At 42.6% G+C, this 22,033-nt stretch overlaps 1 protein-coding gene across 1 annotated transcript in view; it reads left to right on the top strand.

Annotated features, from left to right (window-relative positions):
- SORCS1 (sortilin related VPS10 domain containing receptor 1) overlaps positions 720-22,033 on the top strand; it is a 529,669-nt gene continuing 508,355 nt past the window's right edge. The window contains 1 exon segment of the mRNA XM_013983712.2: positions 720-1,515. Coding sequence (XP_013839166.2) covers positions 958-1,515 — 558 coding nt within the window. The 5' untranslated portion in view covers positions 720-957.

The following is a 22,033-nucleotide window of genomic DNA, read 5'->3' as shown; positions in this document are numbered from 1 at the left end:
TTCCAAGTTGCTCACAGTGTGGTCTTCCTGTCCTCACTAAGTGTGCAGTCCCTTAAGGAAGCCAAGAAAAACGCCCACAAAATGCAGCAAGATTGGGTTCAAATACAGTGAGTGCTTTACGTTGAGGAAAGATCTAAGCATGGTGATTGATGGAGAAATCCCCAGACCCCCCCCCCCCGCCAACACACACACCCACTCACGCTCACGATCTTTTAATTACATCATTCTCTTCTGATGCTGGGACACACAGGCTCTGCTCAAGGTAAGGTCAAGATGCCAACTCACTGAGACTAAGAAGGCAGAGAGCAGAAGCCTACTCATTCCCTCTTAGCTAAACTGAAAAAGAACGCGGCGGGGGTGGGGGGTAAGGAAACGACCACAAAGACTGATAAAAACAATAAAACAGGAATAGGAAGTCCCCAACACCGCGACCACTCCGCCAGCTCCGGGCTGGCCACCCCCGCAGGAGAGGCGCACGGGCTCTGAGTGGAGCCCAGAGGCAGCGGGGGCGCAGAGCGCGAGGCGGCGAGGAGCGGGCGGCGGCGGCGGCGGCGGCGCGGGATGAGCCCAAGGGGAGGGTCGGAGGCGCATCCAGTCCCCGCAACCACCCGCGCGCAGCGCAGCTCGGGAGCGGGACGCAGCGCTCGGAGTCCCAGCAGCGCCCGCCCTCTCTCGCGCGTAGCCTGCCAGCGCGCCAGCGCCCGCTCCGCCTGTGACTTCAGTTCGGCTCCACCCCCGCGTGGCGGCGGCTCGCTTCGTCCGAACCCGCGCTCGGCACCAGCCCAGCCCGGGCGTGCGGCCGCCACCTGCCCCGCGCTTGCTCCGCCCGCCCCCACCGCGGCCCAACTTGGATGGAGTTGGGGTCCTGAGCGCCTGTCCCCCTCAGCTGGCCAGCGGAGAGCCCCGCGCCGACACCTCCAGTCTGGGACCCCTTCTCCGCTCCTCTCCGCTCCAGCGATGGGAAAAGTTGGTGCCGGCGGCTGCTCCCCAGCCGGGCTGAGCGCGCTCCTCGCTGGCGCGGGGTTCTTGGTCCTCTGCGCCCCGGGCGCCTGCGGAGGCGACTCCTGCTGCCCTCCGCTGCCTCCCAGCTCGGCTCCACGCTGGGTTCCGACCCCGCGGGGGCTTCCTCACCAGGGGCCGCGAGGTAGGGCTCCTGCCACGCCTCTGCCCCTGCTCGGACGCCCCCTGTTCGCAGTGTCCCCCGGAGACCGAGTGCTATCCCTGGAGCGGGCCCCGGGCACCGGGGCTTCGGTGGCGGTTGCTCCACGCTCTGGCCGGAGAAGACGGAGTGGAGAGGCTCAAGAGAAGGCAGACCCGGAAGAGGGCACGAATAGAAGCCCCCGAGGAGTGCTAAGGGACAGAGGGCAGCAGGAGTCTGGGACTCTGGAGCGGGACCCGGACAAAGCCACTCGCTTCCGGCTGGAGGAGCTGAGACTGACCAGCACCACGTTCGCGCTGACAGGCGACTCCGCACACAATCAAGCCATGGTCCACTGGTCTGGCCACAACAGTAGCGTGAGTAGAATGGGACTGAGGGCGAAAGGGTGAAAGATGGAAAGGGTTAAAGTCAGCCGTGTGATGGAAAGGAGAATTTGGGGGAAATGGGGTTTCTGGACTTGAAAGATTCTGCAAACTAGTGTTCCCTGCCCAACTCCCGCAGGAGTTGATGTCGTTATCACCTACTGGGAGACCACCCCACACCTTTTCCACCAACATCATCGGAGTCCTCTTCAAACCTCTAAGAAAGCTTCAAACAGGAACGGCAAAACCCTCTTCCCTGTTTCTGTGGTCTCATTGGCATAGGTGGAAGCCGAAGACCAGGCAGACAGAGGGGGTTAAGGTATTCTGAATGCCGAGGTGAAAGGGTTAAATTTACAGGCAGGCTGGCATTCCCTCAAGCCAGTTTCCCTGTACTTGCAAGACATAAGGATGAGCGCAAGTAAGATTAAGAAGTCATTATTTGTGTTTTTTTTTTTTAATTTTATTTTTTAAATGCAGAGCTCCTAACCCACTCTCTTCCCCACAAGCGCAGAGAAATTCAGTGGATGATAAGGTGGCCTTAATGTAGTCTCTGTTTCTTTGGACCAAGTGGATGCAAGTTTCAGGACTGGAACTCTCCAGCATCTTCTAACAGCACCCGCCAGTGTGTTTTGAGAGCTGGGGCTTTCCAGCCTGTGAATGAGTGGTTGTTCTCTGGCTTGATCGGTCCCAGGAAGATCAGATATATCCCTGTGACAACAACTCCCTGTTCTCCCCCATTGCCTGACCTCCTCTAGTGAAGAGCACAAATAAAGACTTAGCTCTCCTTTTATTAAGGGACAAGAGGGATTACTGGATTCCAGGAGGCCAATGCTGGGGAGCGTGGGTGCAAGTCCGTGAGCTGTGGCCAAGTCAGGGAAGGCTTTAGATTTTTGGAAAAACCTGCATGTCTGAAATTTGAGGTAGCTATTCCAGTTTAAACTGCACCTGGAAACTTTAAGGAGCTGAAATAATAAAGAGCTTTGGTAGTAATAACTGCAGATGATTTAAAAGTATGAAAACTTGCCCAGGCTGCCATTAAGCAGATAAGAACATAAAAACTGAGGATGAGAAAAAAAATGACAATAAATAAATAAATAAAAGTTTCAGGTTCTATCAGATTATTAGGATTGTAGTATTTATACTATGAACAGTCTCTGTATCCTGGTACATTTCAGAGTATTTTCGGTTGTGATGTAATTTCCAGCAACCTTCCCAGGGAAGTGTCACTTTAGTGAATTGTGCTCATTGTCAGCTTTTTAATGAAAGTTATGAACATTTTAAAATAAGAGCTTGTCATTATGTGTTCCTTGGATACATAGATATAAATTGTATTAAGACAAATCCTGATAAATAGTATTTTGTATAATATCTGTCCTGAGAGCATCAGCAGGGTTTTCTCTATAATTCAGCCTTCGTGGCCAAGGCATTGGTTTTATACGGTTCTCAGGACTGGTTTAATCAAATAATTGAAGCCAAAATTCTTTTCATTCAAATTCTTGGAGACCCTTGCCCTCATTCCTTACCCTAACTATCATATTTTTCATATCACAGCCACTAAAATTAATCCCCCAATTTGAACTTGAATCTTCTTAAACTGATTAAATAACTTTTGCACTGCTTTAAGTGATTAACTCAAAGCTACTGGGGGGGGATTTTAAACACATCAGACCTATTAGATCTTGTATCAAGATATAAAAGACGTTGGACTCAAACTGTTTCTAGCTTTTAATGTAATTCAAGCTGTAAAATATCACTCCCCCATTAGACCTCTACTTTAGTTCATCTCTTGAAAGATCTTGGAAAGAGCAAGAAAAGGAGAGTACATCTTTGGCAAAATTTAAACTAGTTGAGAAGTGGTGCCAGGCACTGCCAGCCTTTCTTTTTTTAATGGTGCTTACAAGCCAGTCAGGCTTATTCGGGTAAGGGCTTGAATGGGGAGCATGCAGGGAAATCTGAGTTTATGTAGGGAATCATCAAAGTGTTAAAGGTTGGAGCACTCAAATCATGTAAACTAATGCTATTCCTATCCTATCCTATTGAGTCGCATTCTTTAAGAACACTTCCCACCCCCTCTCTCTACCCACTTACATGCAAGTTTTTTTTATTATTTTTTTTCAGTTATATGTATAGGTAGTAGAGGAAGAGAAAGAGTCTTTTATTAGGATTCTCCAAAACAAAGGCATCCCAGATTCATAGGAGAGATAAGGTTTAAAGTATTGTTTTGAAGGAAAGAAAGGTAGAAAGAAACTTTTCTGGGCAACTTTGTGGTGAAAAGCAGAGTGGAGACCTGCTTATTTGTTGTTTGATCTCTGAGTCCTATGAATTTCCTCACCTGAGAAATGCGTGGGTTAGAGGTGGGGGGAATGCCTGTTGGATTCATTACTGAGAATTCCCTGCCAGGGTATGTTTAAGAGGGCCTTGTGACTGCAGAGTCCAGTGCACCTCTTTGTAACTCTCATCTCATAGCACTGCACTTGCCCCCAGAGTGGGATATCTGCTAACCTAACACTCGGGGGGGGCTTAGATTTTCTTCACGCTTAGACATTGTCCCCTCCGTGTCCACCCCCAACCCATGCAGGCTGCTGGCAGTACAAATCCTCTGAACCTGCCTCACCTTTTGCTAAATGCCTGTGCTAAGTAGGGCTTCTGATGACAATAACACCTGCATTAAAGGTGAAAATGTATGGTAATTATAGGCTGCCTGTCAAACTTGTGAATAATTCTAAGTCCTTCATTCACCTCCTTCCCTTCTCCCTCCTGCCCCCTCCGCTGTTGGACTTGTGCAGTTGTACAAAGATAGGACTGTTTTGCCTCCTCCGTGGGTGGGATGTGGCTCCTCTGTACTGCAGTCTAGCTTGGTGGAGGCTGTTGACAGAGCTGGTGGAACACCTGGGGGGAATCTTTTGGCATAAAAGGTGCTGGGTATGAATCATTTGTCATGAGCTTGGTGTCGTAAGCAAGAACATATTGTTCCTACCCTACTCATCCAAGGCATGCTGTGCCCTGATCTAAATTTATACAGTAATTCATAGTTTGTTGAAATATATATTTGTCTATATGTGTGTATGATGGGGCATGTGTTTATTCCTTATTTTCAAGGAAATTTCAAAGTGCTATACTCATTCATCCTTACAAGATCCCTGTTAGGTAATAGGGAGGCATCAAGTGTTAATATCTCGTTTTTATATTTTTATGCTGGAATCAATTTGTTTGAATTCATGGTCTTGTCCCTCTCTCACTAGAAATAGCGTTATAGAATTTGTGAACAGGGGCTTTTACTTGACGTGTTTTGATATCATGAATACTGCATTCATCGTAGAGAATGATGACCTGGTTGGTCACGTACTTCTTTGCCTTTTGTGGTTCTGGGACTTGACATTTAACTTCCATCCTGCATGAATAAACTGCATCCCACCTTGAGTCAGGTTTTGGGGTAGATGTCTCCGTTCGTCATCTCACTTAATGTTCAGAAAAATGTTGTGAGTAGGTATTATTATTCCTGATACATCAAAAAGGAAACTGAGGCTCCAGAAGGCTCAATGACTTGCCAAGAGGATATAACAGCTGAGTGGCAAAGCAGACACAGGCAACCAGGGTGATCTGACTTCAGCCCCCTTCCCCCTCCACCACCGCATGGCTTGTCTTAGAGAGACTTTAGGGTAGGACAGAGACCCTCAGACCTTTGGGAATCTGTATTTTAAATAATCCTATCTTGGGTGGATTTCAGATGATGTTGGAGGAAGACATAGTCTTAGCTGGAAGCTCCATCTCTTTGTAGAAAAGCAAGGACTATAACGTGTGCCTGTCACAATGCACTCTTTACCTTGAAGTAGTGATTTGGCTGTTCTCTTATCCGCCCACTTCTTCATCTTTAGTGAGACATGGAATCTGCACCTGGTGATTCATTGCCTGAGAGGTAATGTGCCGTCATTCAGCTTTCAGAGCTGGTCTTCTGCAGGAATGGATTCCTTTTCTAAGTTAATTACAAACCTGATTTATAGAGAGGTGGCCGGTGGACACTTGAATTGGATATACATTTGGACATAAGTTTTTTTCTACCTTTTTTCCTCAAGAAAAGTGATGAAGGATTTTAGGATTTTTCTAGCAAGCCCACATAGTAGCTTTATGCTATTAATGAATGTTAATGTGGTGTGACATGGGAGGAGATGGGGTTGGAAGCAGATTTGGGTTTGAATGTTAGTTCTCCTGCTTACCAACACTTTGCTTTGAGCATGACGCTTAAATTCTTTGAGCTTCTGTTTTTTTCAACTATAATATAGGGAAGTTATGTCTTTTTCTGGCTTTTTCCCAAAGATTTGATATCATGTACACAAAGTAGCTAGTGCATAGTAAGTGCTCAGTAAATGCTACTTCTTATTTTTGTGCACAAAATAGTTCTCTACTGGTAATTAAAAATCCTGGGTTACAGCCCTGGCTGTACACAAAAATTAGGTGTGTAGTGATAGCTTGTTAAAATTTTGTGGCCTCAATTTTATCCTCTGTAAAATGACACTAACAGACTACCTCAGTGGAATCCCTTACAGGTTGAAATTAATTTAATATATTTTGTGAACCTGTAGGTATTGTACACCTACTACATCGAAATAAAGTGCACTGAGAGTGTCCGGTATGCAGAAATGGCACAATGACCTGTACCTTTGGCCTATAAGTGAGCAAACTTTTAATTTCACAAGATTCTTCTTCTTTCCATGGTTTATATGCATATCTAGTTATAGGAGATTAAGGCATTTGAGACTCAAGCAGGCATTCATTTCAATGTTTGCAGCAAAACATAGTTTATTTGGCTTATTGTATCATATCTTCATGTTAAAGCACTTTGGGCCAAAAAAATGCTTAATTTGAAGTTGGAAATTAAAGATCTCTTAAGATATTTTAATCGGATTGTGTAGAGTAAATTGACATCAGTGTTGACTCTGGGAACTATATCCACATCCTTTTAAAGAAGGACCCCAGAAACTCATAAACTAAGGTACAGAAGCTGATGCAACTATCTGATTTTTGTAAGAGAATAATTGCTCACATGTAAGGAAACGTTGTCATAGGGCAACATTAGGCTAAGAAGCTTAGGCAAAATATCCTATTTATTTTTGATTCTGTAAACATGTATTGAATCTTCATAGTTTGCAGGCACCGATTATAGGGACATATGTGTAGTGATGCACAAAGATGGAAAGAAATGATACCTGCCCTCAAAGAGCTTTCGGTCTGCTACCCAAAGTATACTCTGAAGAGGCAGCAGAAGGTTAAGGGTCCTCTGAGGGTATAACACGCTGGAGGAGTTCAGAGGAGGGATGGGCGTGTTCTGGCTGGAGTGGTCTCAAAACTTTATTGCAAAACGGATACTTCAACTGAACTTTGAATTGTAGAGAAATTTTTAACTAAGAGATGGAGATTATTATAAGGATGTTTTGAGCTGAATGGATGGTGTGAGTAAAGGTCAAGAGTAGAGATGTAAAAAATCATATCTAGAGCCAAGAAATTAACCTGCATTTGGTGTGAACTATGTTTGAAGTTTTAATCTTAGAAATATTTTTAAAACTATGATTTAACAACAACAAAAATCCACACCCATCTCCCAGTGAGTTTGACTGTATTCTGAGCCCCAAAGGAAAACAGAAACCTGTATGGTCACTTGAAGGCATAACTGCCCTTATTTGCACATTAAAACTCAGCTAGAGTCATCACTATTTCATTGTTACCTTGACATTCTTTCACACACAATATTCACAAAAAGACTTTCTTTCGTTTAAGTTCTTGGTCCGAAATATCACTGGCCGGGCTGCCTGGAGGTCAATTATTTTGGCTTCCTGACAGCTTCTGTTAACTAAACAAACATATGTAAAACATTTGCCCTGTCTTGGTGTATGTCTCAGTTACTGTCCTATATCTCTGGCTGGAAAGGAGGGAGAACGAACATCTGTGTGTCCTAGAGGGGAAACTAGCCAGTGTCTCTGAAGTCGCCAAACAGATGGCAGAGAAGAGGTGTGGTCAGCATGAGATGCAGCTAGGCTCCATGAAGCCTTGTGGTTCATCTTGAGGAGTAAGTACTCTGCTCCCATGGGATAGATGGAATAGTCAAATGGTTGGCAAGAAACAAAGCCGGAATCTTACTGTGCACAGTTTATAAAGAAAAAGAGAGCCTATTCTAAAATGTAGGTATGGGGAAAAAAGGACACGAATGCTCTGCAGGAAATCCTATATGAAATTCTACAGGTGTATAAAAGATATTGTGTATGTTTCTATACCACTTTCCATTGGTTTTAGCCCTTTTCCTTTGTAAAATGCTTCAGTTTTCAGAGATTGAAACATTAATTCCATTACTTTAATTTTATTCTCACCTCAATCCAATGAGATTGGAAAGACAAATATCATCCGAGTGTCTCAACTAGGGAAAGCCAGCGTTGGTATTAGGCAGGTCAGTTAGTGGAAGAAGGGGGTCAAAAATGTTTTGTCACCCTGTATGACTGATTCTTGATTTGGAATACTGCTGCCTTTTCACAGCCAGCAGTTAGAACACAGCTGCATCCTAGCCTCATGGTTTGCCTGAAGCCGGTGCACCTGTGTTTGCCATTGTGTGACCAAGTGTGGATGTTGGCCATGGAGCGCCTGAGTTCTAGGTTCAGCTCTTCGAGTTATTTGTTCTGAGCTTCAGAGAAAGTGGTCTGGTCAAAAGTCATGCTTTTGGCATTGTGTAAAGAGAGACCTTAAAGAGAGATGATGGGACTTTTTGCCAAGGGAGGTCTCCATCAATAACCTCTCTACCCTATAGGTTCCACTGTTAATGGACTTTGGTGATGACATTACTTATGGCTGGGCTTATAGTTGCAGAGGATTGGGGAGGAATAGAGGATAATCACCTCCTACCCTCTTTAATTGTCTTATACATATGAAATCTAGTTTAAAATAGTATTAAATATGGTCTCAGTGAAAGGAACCTAGAGCTTCAGCTTTGGGGAGCAGCAGTAGTCAAACCAAAGGGGTGCCTTGTTGATTCTAATGGATTGTATTTGCTTAAGGATTTTAAGAGGGCTACCAGCTATTGCCTTTTCTACTTCTTCTAACTTTGGGGGTATGGGCATGAAGGCGGTAGTGGAGGAAGGGAGCAAAGAAGAGTTTACTGAACACTAGAGCTAACTATTTGCAGCCAGATAAGATATGTTGATTATAGCAGAAATTGCTCTTAACAATGATAACATAAATAACCACCAAGTCAGTGACCAGCTTCCCTGGAAGGACATTCTAGGGCATCACCACATTATTTCACTTCATCTTCACACCATCCTTACAAACTAGATTATCATTATCCTCATTCTATAAAACTGAGGAGGTCAAGCCTTAAAGAACCTGTCCAAAGTCACCCAGCTGTTAGGTGGCAGCCAAGCTGGAACTGGATTTTTGCCTTGGCTCCAGAGCTTTTTCTCGGTCATGCTGTCCCTTCATAAGGGTTTATCTCTGAGTTTCTTTAGCGAAAACTACACGAGTCATTGCAGAGGGGCAGCAGAAGAACGCTTAGCATAAGTACCCCATCTCAGCGTGTCCCCTTTCACGTCACCCCCATCTCAGTCCCCTGACCTGATACTCTTTGCTTGGTGATGAGCTGATCCATGGGGGAGTTTGATCAAAATCCTAACCTCCATCCGTCGTATCCCCAGGAACGGCTCGGCTGGAGTGATTAATATGTGTCATCTTGTTATCCTGGGAGTATGTGTGGGATGTGCTGATTGGCTTCTCCCTGCTGGCTAATGACCCTAGAGTGACAGTGGGACAACTTGTCCTCTCTATAAAGGAAGTGCTAATAAGAATCATATTATCAGACAACCAACTAATCATGTTGTGCCTGAAGCCAACACATTGATGCCTCTGGTCGACTTCCCCAACCAGAGTGGCAGGGGCTACTGAGACACCAAACTGTGGGCCGTGGGTCTTTCTTCTCCAGGGCCTGAGGGGGAAGTTAAAGGGAAAAGCTCTTCCCCTTATCTAAGTGCTTCCCAAAATGCACTCTCGATTAGAATCATTAAATGGGAGCAGAGGCTATTTTAGGCACGGTTGTCACCCTGCTTAGAAACCTATCTGCAGCCCTGTTTACCCTGCCTTGCGTTTTGCTGAATTGATGGAAGAATCCTTATATGAGCAGCCCTGGGCTCTCTCTTGGGCACCTTGGGCAGCGTTTTCCTAAGAGTTTGTCTTCATGGGGCCTGATTTTGAATCTGCTGAGGGGACTGGGAATCTTTATGTTTTGCAGGCTCTCTTAGGAGTGCTTTTTTCAAAGTTTATATGTGAGTCTGGGGTCCACGAACCCCTTCTATCATCTGCTCAATTTTTTATGTCAGCATGCTGTACTTTTTTTCTGCAGAGAGCTGAAGCCCAAAGCTTTTATCAGCTTCTCAATGAAAACTGTGACCCCAGTGACGAGGGCCCAGTGGAGAGTTCTGTAAGAGAAGGAAGGATAATTACATGCAGAGCACAGGTGCCCCAGGCAGAAGATGGTGCCTTTCTGCCAGAAGGTGATATTTCTGTCACTGGACTTATTCCTAGGCAGTTATCTTTCCTGGATGTCCATATGACTTGGACAAAACAAGTGGCTAGAAGAGTACATTATTTTAACTATAACATAAGAACCAGCTATAATGGAAAAAATAAAAATCATTATTAAAAAAATGAGAAAACTGAAAAAAATATACATAGATATATAACATAAGGGAGTTCCCATTGTGGCTCAGTGGTTAAAAAAATCCGACTATTATCCATGAGCATGTGGGTTCGATCCCTGGCCTAGCTCAGTGGGTTAAGGATCTGGCATTGCCGTGAGCTGTGGTGTAGGTCACAGACTTGGCTTGGTTCCCCTGTTGCTGTGGCTGTGGTATGGGCTGTCAGCTACAGCTCTGATTTACCCCTAGCCTAGGAACCTCCATATGCCGTGGGTGCGGCCTTAAAAAAAAGTATAAATAAATAAATAAATAAAACATAATGCTTAGTGATTGGTTTGAATTCCCACTCCACTCTCTACTAGATATGCAAACTTCGGCAATTAACTTTGTAATTCTGTGCCTTAGTTAAATGGAAATAATAGTGGTGTACTTTCTATATGGTTTCTCAATGGTTAAAGGAGACAGTAGATGTAAAAATGCTGAAGTTGGAGTTCCTGTTGTGGCGCAGTGGAAATGAATCCAACCAGGAACCATGAAGTTGCAGGTTTGATCTCTGGCCTCTCTCAGCGGGTTAAGGATCCGCCATTGCTGTGAGCTGTGGTGTAGGTTGCAGACCCGGCACGGATCTGGTGTTGCTGTGGCTGTTGTGTAGGCCGGCGGCTACAGTTCCGATTAGACCCCTAGCCTGGGAACCTCCATATGCTGCAGGCGCAGCCCTAAAAAGACAAAAGACAAAAAAAAAAAAATGCTGAAGTTGACATCTGGCATATATAGTAAGCAACAAATAAAGGTTAGCTATTATCACTATTATTATCATCCTTTGTTAGTATTAATTCTAGGTCTAGTAATGCTTGAGTATGACACACTAAAAGATGTTTGTAACAGGATGCTCATTGCTTCTGGTTCTGCATTTATGCTTTTTCATTCCAGTTCCAATTTCTTATAATGAAGCATCCCTTTCAACATCTCTAGCTATTTGCATACCTGTACAGGGTTGTAATGGTTGATAGTTGTAATCGGGTTCTGGACCCAGTTTTCAGTGTATGGGTGGGGTCATGGGGTGATAGTTCCCCCCGCCCCCAACAAGCAATTCTCTGACACCAGCTGGGCGTCCCAACGATTTAACTCCATTATGACACCATCTACCCAGAGGTAGCATCAGATTTCACAGGTTAAGGACTCAGTTCCCTCCCTCCCAGTTTCAAGACCAGCCCCAAATCCGTTATCACCTGTGCTTCTGACCAGCAGGCCATTGATTGCAGGATTCCCTCCTTGGGTTTGATTGTTAGAGCGGTGGCTTGCAGAAATCAGAGAAACACTGTCCTTGCTAGGTTAGCAGGTTAGTAGAAAAGGATATAACTCGGGTAGGGCAGGTGGAGGAGATGCCTAGGGCATAGCATGGGGAAAGGGTACAGAGCTTCCCTGTGCTGTCTGAGCTGCCACTGCCCCTGAACCTCCACAGGGTCACCAGCCTGGAAGCTCTCGGAACCCTGTCTCCCTCCCTGTCTTTTTGGGTTTTTAATGGAGGTTTCATTTCATAAGCGTGGTTGATTAAATCAGGGGCCACTGGCCATTGATTCAAACTCTAGCCCCTCTTCTCTACCCAGAGGTCACGGGGTTTGGACAGAAAGTTTCAACCTTCTAATCACAGGGTTGTTTTTCTGTCAACCAGCCTACATCCTTCGTTATGGTCCAAAGTCACCTCATTAATATCTCATCACAGGGAAATCCAGGGGGTTTAGCAGTTCTGGCCAGAAACAGGAACTAGGACCAAATATATATTTCTTATTGTAAATCGCAGTATTGCCACTAGCTTACTGAATGTTGCCTGGGTTTTTTTTTGTTTGTTTATTTGTTCTTTGGCTATTCTGTGGGGAGAATTGGCTTTCACATAGAAGAAACAACTCATGAGCTTCCACAGGAGTGCTGTAGAATATTCAGCCATTTAAAGACTGCTCAGGTAAGTAGATATACATGAGCAAATTGGGAAAATGCCCACAGGATACTAGAAAAGGGAAATAAAGTGATATGTAAGTAATAAAATGAACATAGTACAAATGTAAACCCCATGAGGTGAGGATTTCTTCTTTCCTTCCTTCCTTCCCTCCTTCTCTCCTTCCTTCCCTCCTTCTCTCCTTCCTTCCTTCCTTTCTTTTTCCTTTCTATACCCCAAGTGCCTAGAAATATATCTGGAATTAGAAGTGGCTAAATTCTTGAAAAACTTATTATATATTATAAAATTTCACTTTTGTAAAAATAGAGGGAAGGCAAAATTAAAGAGTTTGCCTCTGATTATGATGAATGTGGGATTGCAAGTGATGTTTTTTTGTTTTTCCATAGTTTTGGTGGTGTTGTTTTTCCATGAACATGCATTGCTTGAGTTATATTTAAAAGTTATTTGAGAAATGAAAAAAAAAAAAAAAGGAAACAAACAACACAAAGAGAGAGCAAGCAAGTTTGTGAACTTGGCCTCATTAGAATTGCATTCCAGGCAACTGAACTAGACAAAGAGCCCACGTTCAAGTTGCCTGATTTGCTTTCAGTCACTATTGTTGGGAAGGGGCCGGTGCCCAGGGTTTTTGTAAAGCGACAAGATCACTCTGAGCCTCCCTTCCGGGTGTGCAGCAGCAGGGGCTTCCAGGCCTTTTGTTTATTGTCCCCCTTGTTGATTCCAGAGAGAAAGATCTGGAGGTACTGTCACCAAGCTGCTACACCTCCCAGAAACTCTAGTAGCTTCCAGTCCTCAATAAAGAAGCACAGAAAAAAAAAGAAGAAGAAAAAGAAGCATGTATTTTATTTTAATATCAGTCTCCTTCTTGATCTTGGGCTTCACATCTGCATCATTTATGTGTATGTAAGTGCAGACATCACTGATGTCGGCATCGCTGGCTACTCTGTACACTCAGAGCAACTGTGCACTGATGTACAGCATTTCAGTCTCAGCTCTTAAATGTGAAATACTAGATATTGTAGGGTTACGGAGAAAGGGTGTTTACTGATTGTGAGAGCTGAATGGAAGGCAATTTCCATAAGAAGGAAAGGGGAAAAAGAAACCGGGAGGAAGAGTCAAAGAGACAATGGAAGCAGAGAGATGGAAAAGGAGAAAGTATAAGAGGAGAGAAAGAAAGTATGAGATCCTGCCAGAGGCAGAGATGAAAGATGGAGACCCGAGAAGTGGACCAAGAAAGAGGAGGATAAAGAAGGGATAATGAGCCAGTGACACCATGAACTGGGAAAAGCACAGAGACAAAGACAATCCTGTAACAAAGGCATGGAGACAGTAAATCACAGAAAGAGACTTAGAGATGAAAAGAAAAAGAAAAGTGCCAGTGAGTGAAGAAAACTTATCAACTCATAAAATGTGCAGAATAGAACCACTTTCTTCCTGATCTGACCTTATTCTTTGCACTGTAGCAACAGCACATCTCTGGCCTTTGGCTCTGGGGCTTTCATACCCAGCCATGTCGTGTTGCTAGCCGCAGACAATTTTGCATGTGGGTCAGCTTTGAGAGCCATGCATGTTGGTGAGCTGGGTGTAGGCTGGAAGGGGCGCATGCAGTATTTATGCATTAAAAAAAAAATCTCTTGAATCTGATTGGGAAATGGGACTGATGGGTCTGGATGGTGGAAAGGCAACTTTTAACCTTTCCTTTTATACTAGTCCATGCTGTTTTTAATTTTTAACATGGGCATGCATTTCTTTAATAATAAAAATAGTAAAGCATGTTTTAAGTGGCTGTTGTGTCAGCACTGTTCTGAGTGCTGGGAATACAAAGATAAATAAGACCTGATCTTTACCCTGGAGGGTGAATATTCTGATGGAAAGAGACAGACACATAAACAGATAAATAGCAATTTAGTGTGATAAGTGCATAATAGCTATAATAGAGTTTTGGGCAAAGTGTTATAGGAGCAAAGATGAGTGGGGGACAACTAATTTTTTTCTAAGAGCAGGAGGCAAAGCTTTAAAGTGAAATCATATTCAAGCCAGGTCTTTATACACAATAGGAGTTTTGCAGATGACGGGGCTGGACAGGAGGAAAGACTACTCCTGCCCATTTTAAACTTCCCAAATCCTGGGTCAACAGACTGTGACTCAGATGGTTCTCTCTCTCTTCATCATCTCAGTGCCCAAGATATTTGGAATCAAGGCTCACAGCGTGTTTAAATATCAGATTAGCCTCCCCAGCGTAAAATGTCCTGTTAAGTACATGACCTCAAACTAGTCAAAGGAAGCTGATTTTTCCAAAGGGAAAAATTACCCCCTTGCATCCTTACACACCCATGTGTGCCTACACATGCATGCACACAGATATGCACAAACAATTTTAAGTATTGTTAACTTTTTATTCACAGAAGAATTGGATTAACTAAGCAGTCATGGGATTTTCCCTTGATTATTCTGTATGTTTTAAAGAGTTAAAGTGAATGTTTATGTCATTTTCTTGATCATGCTTCCCTAATCAATATGGAGATCGAGGTGTCTTAGGATGAATTGTATGGTCACCATTTAGGATTGCAGTAAGATTATTCAAGGCAGTAAGAAAATGCAGTGGCATGTTATCTAGGCTTAAGTGTTTACCCCTTACAAATAGGAGACTGAGCATATGTAAATAAAATACGTAGAAAATTCCCAAAGAATAAATTGGCTTTTACTTGGTTGTCTCCTCTACCTCCTTCTTGTCTACAAAGAAGAAAAAAGATAAAGAAAAAAGAACATAGAGGGTAGCCCATGAGGAAAGACATGGCCAGAAATAGAGGGAGCCTATGCCCTTAGAACCAGCTCACCAGGTCATGAGAGACTGAAGAGACATTTCCCTAGCCTTTGAGTTCTACCCTTTCCATGCATATGCCTTTCAAACAGACTGTGGTTTCAGATGATATTACAAGGTCCAGATCTGGCTCTGAGGTATCATGATTTAAGAATTTCTGCCTAGAGTTTTGTGCTACTGTAGTTGATTAAATGACTCAGGAATTTTATCATTTTTGAGACAGAAATCACTTGGGAGTAACCTTTTCAGCTGATAATAAATATGCCTTAGATATAAAAATGACTATCCTCAAAGAATAGGATGAGGTTTACTATGATCTGAATGGTTGCAACCTTCCCTCAATTCATATGTTGAAACCTAACTTCCAAGATGCTGGTATTAAGAGAGTAAGGCCTTTAGAAGGTAATTAGGATGTGAGATGCCTCTATGAATTATATTAGTGACTTGTGGAACCCCCTTGAACTTTCTTCCATGTTAAGGTCACAGCACGGAGGCGCCATCTGTGAACCAGGAAGGGAGCCCCCACCAGATTCTGGATCTTATGACATCTTGATCTTAGGCTTCCTAGACTACAGAACTATGAAAAAGAAATTTCTCTTTTTTACAAGCTCACCTAGTCTCTGAGTTTTTTTTTTGTTTTGTTTTGTTTTGTTTTGTTTTGTTTTTGCTTTTTTACTTTTTTGCACATACAGGTTCCCAGGCTAGGGGTTGAATCAGAGCTATAGCTGCTGGCCTACATCAGAGCCACAGCAACTCCAGATCTGAGCTGCATCTGCAACCTGCATGCACCACAGCTCATGGCAGTGCCAGATCCTTAACTCACTGATAGAGGCCAGGGATTGAACCTGTGTCCTCATAAATGCTAGTCAGATTCCTTTCTGCTGTGCCACGACGGGAACTCCATATTCTATGGTATTTTCAAATAGCAGCCCACGTGGGCTAAGACAAGCTCTTGTCTGGTTACCAACATAGTTTTAAAGTCCTATATGAGATTCTTCTTGATATTCATTTAATTTAAAGTCTTAGAGAAAGAAGAAGGAAAAATTATATTTCCCTTAAAAGCTCATCAACTTTGAAAGTACCCAAGTACCTCTTACTCAGCCTCAATGTAGATCTTGAAAATATCTGCAAAGAACCAACAATGGCATTTCCCATCAGAGGGATAAAAATTACTTTACCTTCCTTTTACAGGTGCATTTGAGGTCATTTATTTAAGGCAGGGGTTGGCAAACTACAGCTTATGGGCCGAGTCTGTCCTACCTCCTGCTTTGGTATGACCCATCAGCTAAGAGTGGATTTTATATTTTTAAATGACTGAGAAAAATCAAAAGAAGAATGATATGTTGTGACACCTCAAATTTTTTTGATATAAAGTTTTATTGGAACACAGTCATTTATTGTCTACAGCTACTTTCCCTCAAAACTGATAAAGTTGAGTAGCAGTGACAGAGATTGTACAGCTCATAAAGTCTCAAACATTTATCCTTTGGTCCTTTACAGGGAAAGTTTGCTGCCTCCTGATTTGGGGGCTTGGAAAGAATGTGAACAGGGAGGTCTGGCAGTTGTCATCTGCACACGAACCTGACAGTGCTCCTTTGACCCTGATTTCCTTGCCTCAAGGTGTATGCACTCTTAGCTATTGCAAGTTCCCAGTCACAACGTGAACCTCTCATTCTCTGTTTCTGTCCCTTTGCTTTATTTCTTGCCCAGTTAAATCCACCTCATTTTTTAAGTCCTCACTTGGATATCACCCGCCTTCTAAGAACTTACCCATTAATTCCAAAAAGATGAAGAGATCTCACCTTATTTGCCAGGTCACTGTCTTCGTACCCATGTCCGAGCACTAAACATCATCTGGTTTGCATTCTATCAAATCTACATTTTGCTCATTTTTATAAACCAGTATTAGGTATGTAGGGGGTACTTAGTCACACTTTAAAAGATCAGAGCACTAAAGTAGTATAGGATCGTTTAATTGGATTTTTTTTATTCACCGTCCTGATTCATGAGGTATAAACCATATGGATTATCTCATCTACATAGTTCTAGTAAAACAACTCCAAAGTAGAGAAAGAGAAAGGCACACACACACACACACACACACACAGAATCACAACTTTTTCATAGCAGGTGTTTAGGGATGCTTCTTAATGAAGTTTGATGCTCCAGCTAGTGACTGGTAGGGGCTTGCATTGCCCCAGGTCTGAGGGAGAAAATACTTTCATTCTCCTCATTCAGGAGCTGGCTTGACAACCAGCCCCTACCATACAAAAGTCTCAGCATGGCCAGAACATCTGAGAAATGATGAGGAGCTGTTGCTCTGTGAGAGATAAAGTTGCATTTGTGATAATGGACTGAACTGAGAGTACCATGACAAATGAGAAAAGAATTATGGGTTAAAGCTGCATGTTCTTTTAGGCACATTTACCTGAAAAGGTAGCTTGAGAGTTGCTGGCTTTTCCAAGTGAGTTTGGGTATAGTAGAATTTCAGTTAAAGCTATTTAAGGACTCTGTTTATTGAGGGCATAGGCGACAGTGACTATGGTCACCCTTGTCGGTAATAATCATCTTCACTGCTGTCAGTGTTGACACCGTGACAGTGTGCTTGGCGGTATTCCTGGTAATACATGTATCAGCAACAATAGGAAGTAGGCATTGTCATTATCCACATTTTAGAAATAAGGAACTGAAAATAGGAGGCTAAGTAACTCACTCAGCATCACAGGGATAGTAGAATGTAGAATTGGGATTTAAATGCAGACTGTTGCGGTCTGAAAAAAGATCAGCTCTTGGGCATTATATTCTTCTGCATTTAGAACACTATGGCATTTCATCTTCAAGTAGCTTCAAGGTGCTCATGTATTCAGCCATTCAGTTGTTGAGTGCCGAATACCTGCCAAGCATGTGCAGGCACTGGGGATTTATTCGTGATCAAACCCAGTAATAGTCCATGAGTTTGGCGCTTGGTGGTCCATCCATGGACTCTCTGTAGGGTTTGAGAGATTATGATCCAGTGCTTCTTTTGAGAGGTAGACTTTTCAGAACTCCCAAAGCTTACTCATTCCTTAGGGGTTCATTGAAAGAAACAGTTTTTAAAATAAGATGAACACTGTTAGGCACTGGGGAGCATATCGTGGTTAAAATAATGTAAACATATTCACAGAAATCTATATCTAAAGATACAGACACTTAGGATTCTTTTTCTCATGGACATTGGCAAATTAGTATTTATGTGTGTGGGGGGGTATGTGAAGGACATTTGTATGTACACACACATCTCCGTTTCTGCCTCTATATCATCAGGTATACATATACCTATAGCTGGATGATCTCTTCCAGTGTCTCTGCTTTGTTTTCAAATTTTGAGGCAAATTCTATTATATAAGGATATAATAAAACTGTGGGGCTACTTTTCTATGAAAACCAAGATGTTTGTCCCAGTTGTCTGATTAAGTAAATATTTTATGTGTAGATTAAAAAAATGATGAAACTATTTCAAATCCAGTAGTAGCTATAAGCACTGAATTAAAAATAGAGCTCAAGTGAAGTTATTTAGCAAAGAATGTGTCCTTTCTTCTTGCCATAGTTCCTTCTTTCATATGGAAAACAACCCTTTCTATTTAAGAAGGAGCCCTTGGTTTCTTTCTCTAAATCAAGGACTATTTAAACTGGTTTGTGTTGTGGGCAACCTGCTATCTTTCGGCCTAACAGCTAAGTTGCCTTAATTCAATCAGAACAAATTTGAATGGTCTGACCTTGATTTATTATTAAAACTACCCTGCAGCCAACTTGTTTGTGTTTTTAATGGAATTCCTTATTTTTAGGTCTGCTTAGATTTTATTTATGCTAAATTTCTTGCAAAAGCATGGGTTTCTAATTAAGACCTATTCGCTGTCTTTGTTAATACCTTGGTGCATGCTGGTTAATTTTCCTGCACAGTGACTTAGCGTTGGACCGAGTTTCTTAACATGTGGTATTTGTGCTGCAATAGAGACAGAAAACCAGGATAGTAATGGGGTTTTGCATCCTTTAGGCAAGACCATTTCTGTAGCTTTGAGTGACTGACAAAATGTTTCCTTCCCAGAAGTTACTGGTCTTTGGCCTTCCTCCAGTCTCCTCATTTTATTCTTTAGGTGATTCATTTCAGCAACTTTCGCTTCACTATTTCTGGTAATTCAAATAACTTGTACCATCAGGAAATGCTTAATGTGTTTGCCCAAGATTTTCCTACCAAACAATCTTCCTTATTCTTTGCTTGCCCATGTTTTAACACCACCCACCACCCACATCAGTGTTTATCACATTGTTTGCTGATGGGTATAAGCAGAGAATTTGAAATGCTTTCTTTCACACCTCCCCCTTTGTCCACAGGAAGCCAGAGTTATTGCCACTTTACAGTAGAGGGAGATAGATTAAATAGCATCATGTACCCTGATGGTTTAATTCTTTTAAAAAGGCACTGCAGAAAGCCTTAGCATATTGACATAACCATTCCCATTTTTTTTTTCCTTTTCAAAAAGTGGTGTGGATATTTGTCACACCTATATCCTTATAATCCTGTACAAAATGCAGGCAAGTGACTGAATGCAAATTCTCCTCTGTCTCCTTTGGGATACTAGTATTTCTCAAAAAAATTGTGACCCTTTCTACACAGGTTTGAAGAAAACTGTGGTGAAGTGGGAAGAGGAATGTCAAGGAATTCAGCAGGTGGAGCTGTTCCCTATGAGACAGTGCTGAACCTGGCTTCTGCATGGGTCTCAGCCACTCACTGCTGAGTGCAGACTAGGCCAAGGCCATGGGTTCATACTTGTTTGGCAGAGACAAACTAGCTGCAGGATCTTGCTCTGTCTTTATAAACTCAGGCAGTGTTCCACAAGAGTATGTCCTCTTATGATGAGATGGGGTCAGTGTTAGCCTAGCTCTTTGGCTGACCATTCTGGCACTTGTCTGGTCAGTAAAGTCTTTTTTTTTTTTTTTTTTAATTAAAGTATAGTTGATTCACAGTATTCCTTCAATTTCTGCTATACAGCAAAGTGACCAAGCCGTACATACACATACATTCTTTTTATTTTTTTTTCATACTATCTTCCATCATTTTCTAACCCAAGAGACTGGACACAGTTCAGTAGGACCCCATTACTTATCTGTTCTAAATGTAATAGTTGGCATCTACCAACCCCAGACTCCTTGTCCATCCCCTTCTCTCCCTCCTACAAACACAAGTCTGCTCTCCCTGTCCATGATCTGTTTCTGTTTTGTAGACAGGATTTATTTCTACATATAAGTGTCTTATTAGGGGGAAGGAGAGAGTAGTAGTTCAAATATGGACTGTAGGACCCCATGTTTGTTTTCCATTTACTAGCTCTGTGACTTTTATTGTGGCATATAAATCCTGCCATGTGATTATTAACTTTCTGATAGGGCTGAGAATGCAAACCTAGTGCACCTCTCAAGTAGCTGACAGTCCGGGGGGGGGGGGATACATAGTGAAAATAGAACTTGGTAAGTACACTACACAGGTATTTACAGAGGAGAAGAAAATTAGCCAGATGAGAGTGGAGTGAGGTGATATTAGCAAAGAATTCTGAGAAGAGATAACATGTCCTTGGTCAATAAAAAGGATAAAGAAGAATATTCTGGTGAAAAGATGTAGAAACATGCTTCCTATGGAAGGACTGATACATGTAGCAACTCACAAGCACAAGGGGGAGCAGCTCATGAAAGGTACAGGGTGGAAGTCGGGGGAGGGAGGATAAGTCAAGAGAAGGAACCTAGCATCATATCATGAAGGGCAAACAAGACTGAAGGTACCAGGAGGTGACATAATCAACATTTCACTTTGAAGAATTGATGAATTGGAGGGACCAAATATTGGAACAAGAGAGACTGGGCAGAAAGCTACTTGTAGAATTCATTCCTCTACTGATCCTTGTTTTGAGGCATCGTGTGAGCAGCTGAGTACCTGACTGTGGTTGCTGGTGGTGCTTTGTGATTTTTGCATAGGCTTTTTCAAGGTGTCACCACAGAGGGTAGAACCAACACATGAAGCCTGTCACAAAATGTGCATCATTGGAGATCTTGCCATGACATAGTGGGTTAAGGATCTAGTGTTGCCTCAGCTGTGGTGTGGGTTGCAACTGCAGCTCTAATTTTATTCCTAGCCTGGGAATTTCCATATGCTGTGGGTATGGCCAAAAAAAAAAAATGTGCGTTATCAGTAGCGATATCTTTTTGTCTGCTCTATATTTCATCCTTTGCCTTTGAAATGCCAAGAGGGAGGCCTGTGCTTGGAATCAGGATGCCTGGGTGTAGAAGCTGTTTCACCACAAATTCCCTGTGTGTCTAACAAGAGTCATTTTAGTTCTCTGGGGTTCTTTCCTTCATTTGAGAATGAAAATGCCAGACTGGATGATAGCAAAGATCTTATCCACTTTATAAGATAAATGTGATCCTACCTATGATATGGTGATGAGAAAGATTTGAGATGGCATTTAAGAGCTTGGAGAAGAGCCACAGGTGAAATTGGAATTTAGCCTGAAGTATGAATGATGGAGAGGACTTCATAGGGATGGGGACATATGGATTTGAACCATGCTAAAGTATTTTACTATAGGTCACCACACAAAGAGCATATAAATATAGACTGTGTGTAAATCTGCTGAGCATACAGGTGGTATTTAATAAGTGTTCAAATTAGTGTTAAGCAACTTGAAGGACCAGATAACATCTATTTTTTTTAATAGTTGCCCTAATATGGTACCCTTCTCACACTAGGATGCAGGAAAGGTCAGTTAATGAAGACACTTTCAAATGTCTTCTTCTGAGCACAGTTGAACATTTATGCAAGAACAGCACTTGTGGTTTCAGCTGCTTCTTGCAGTACAGTTCTCCATGCTACAAAATCTAAGTTCCCACCACATCTCTAGTGGGATTCATAAAACCAGTCCCCAGTAGAATCACTCTTAGAATTGTTATCTTCTGGGCTCACATTTCAATATTGTTCCTCTTCCCAAACCTCTGCTGCATTTGAATACCAGAAAAAGGAGAATGATCCCTGGAAGGCAGCCAGTG

The sequence above is a fragment of the Sus scrofa genome, chromosome 14 (assembly GCF_000003025.6).
Source record: "Sus scrofa isolate TJ Tabasco breed Duroc chromosome 14, Sscrofa11.1, whole genome shotgun sequence".
In the NCBI taxonomy this organism is placed as follows: Eukaryota; Metazoa; Chordata; class Mammalia; order Artiodactyla; family Suidae; genus Sus; species Sus scrofa.
This window is presented reverse-complemented; position numbering and strand designations above follow the sequence as displayed.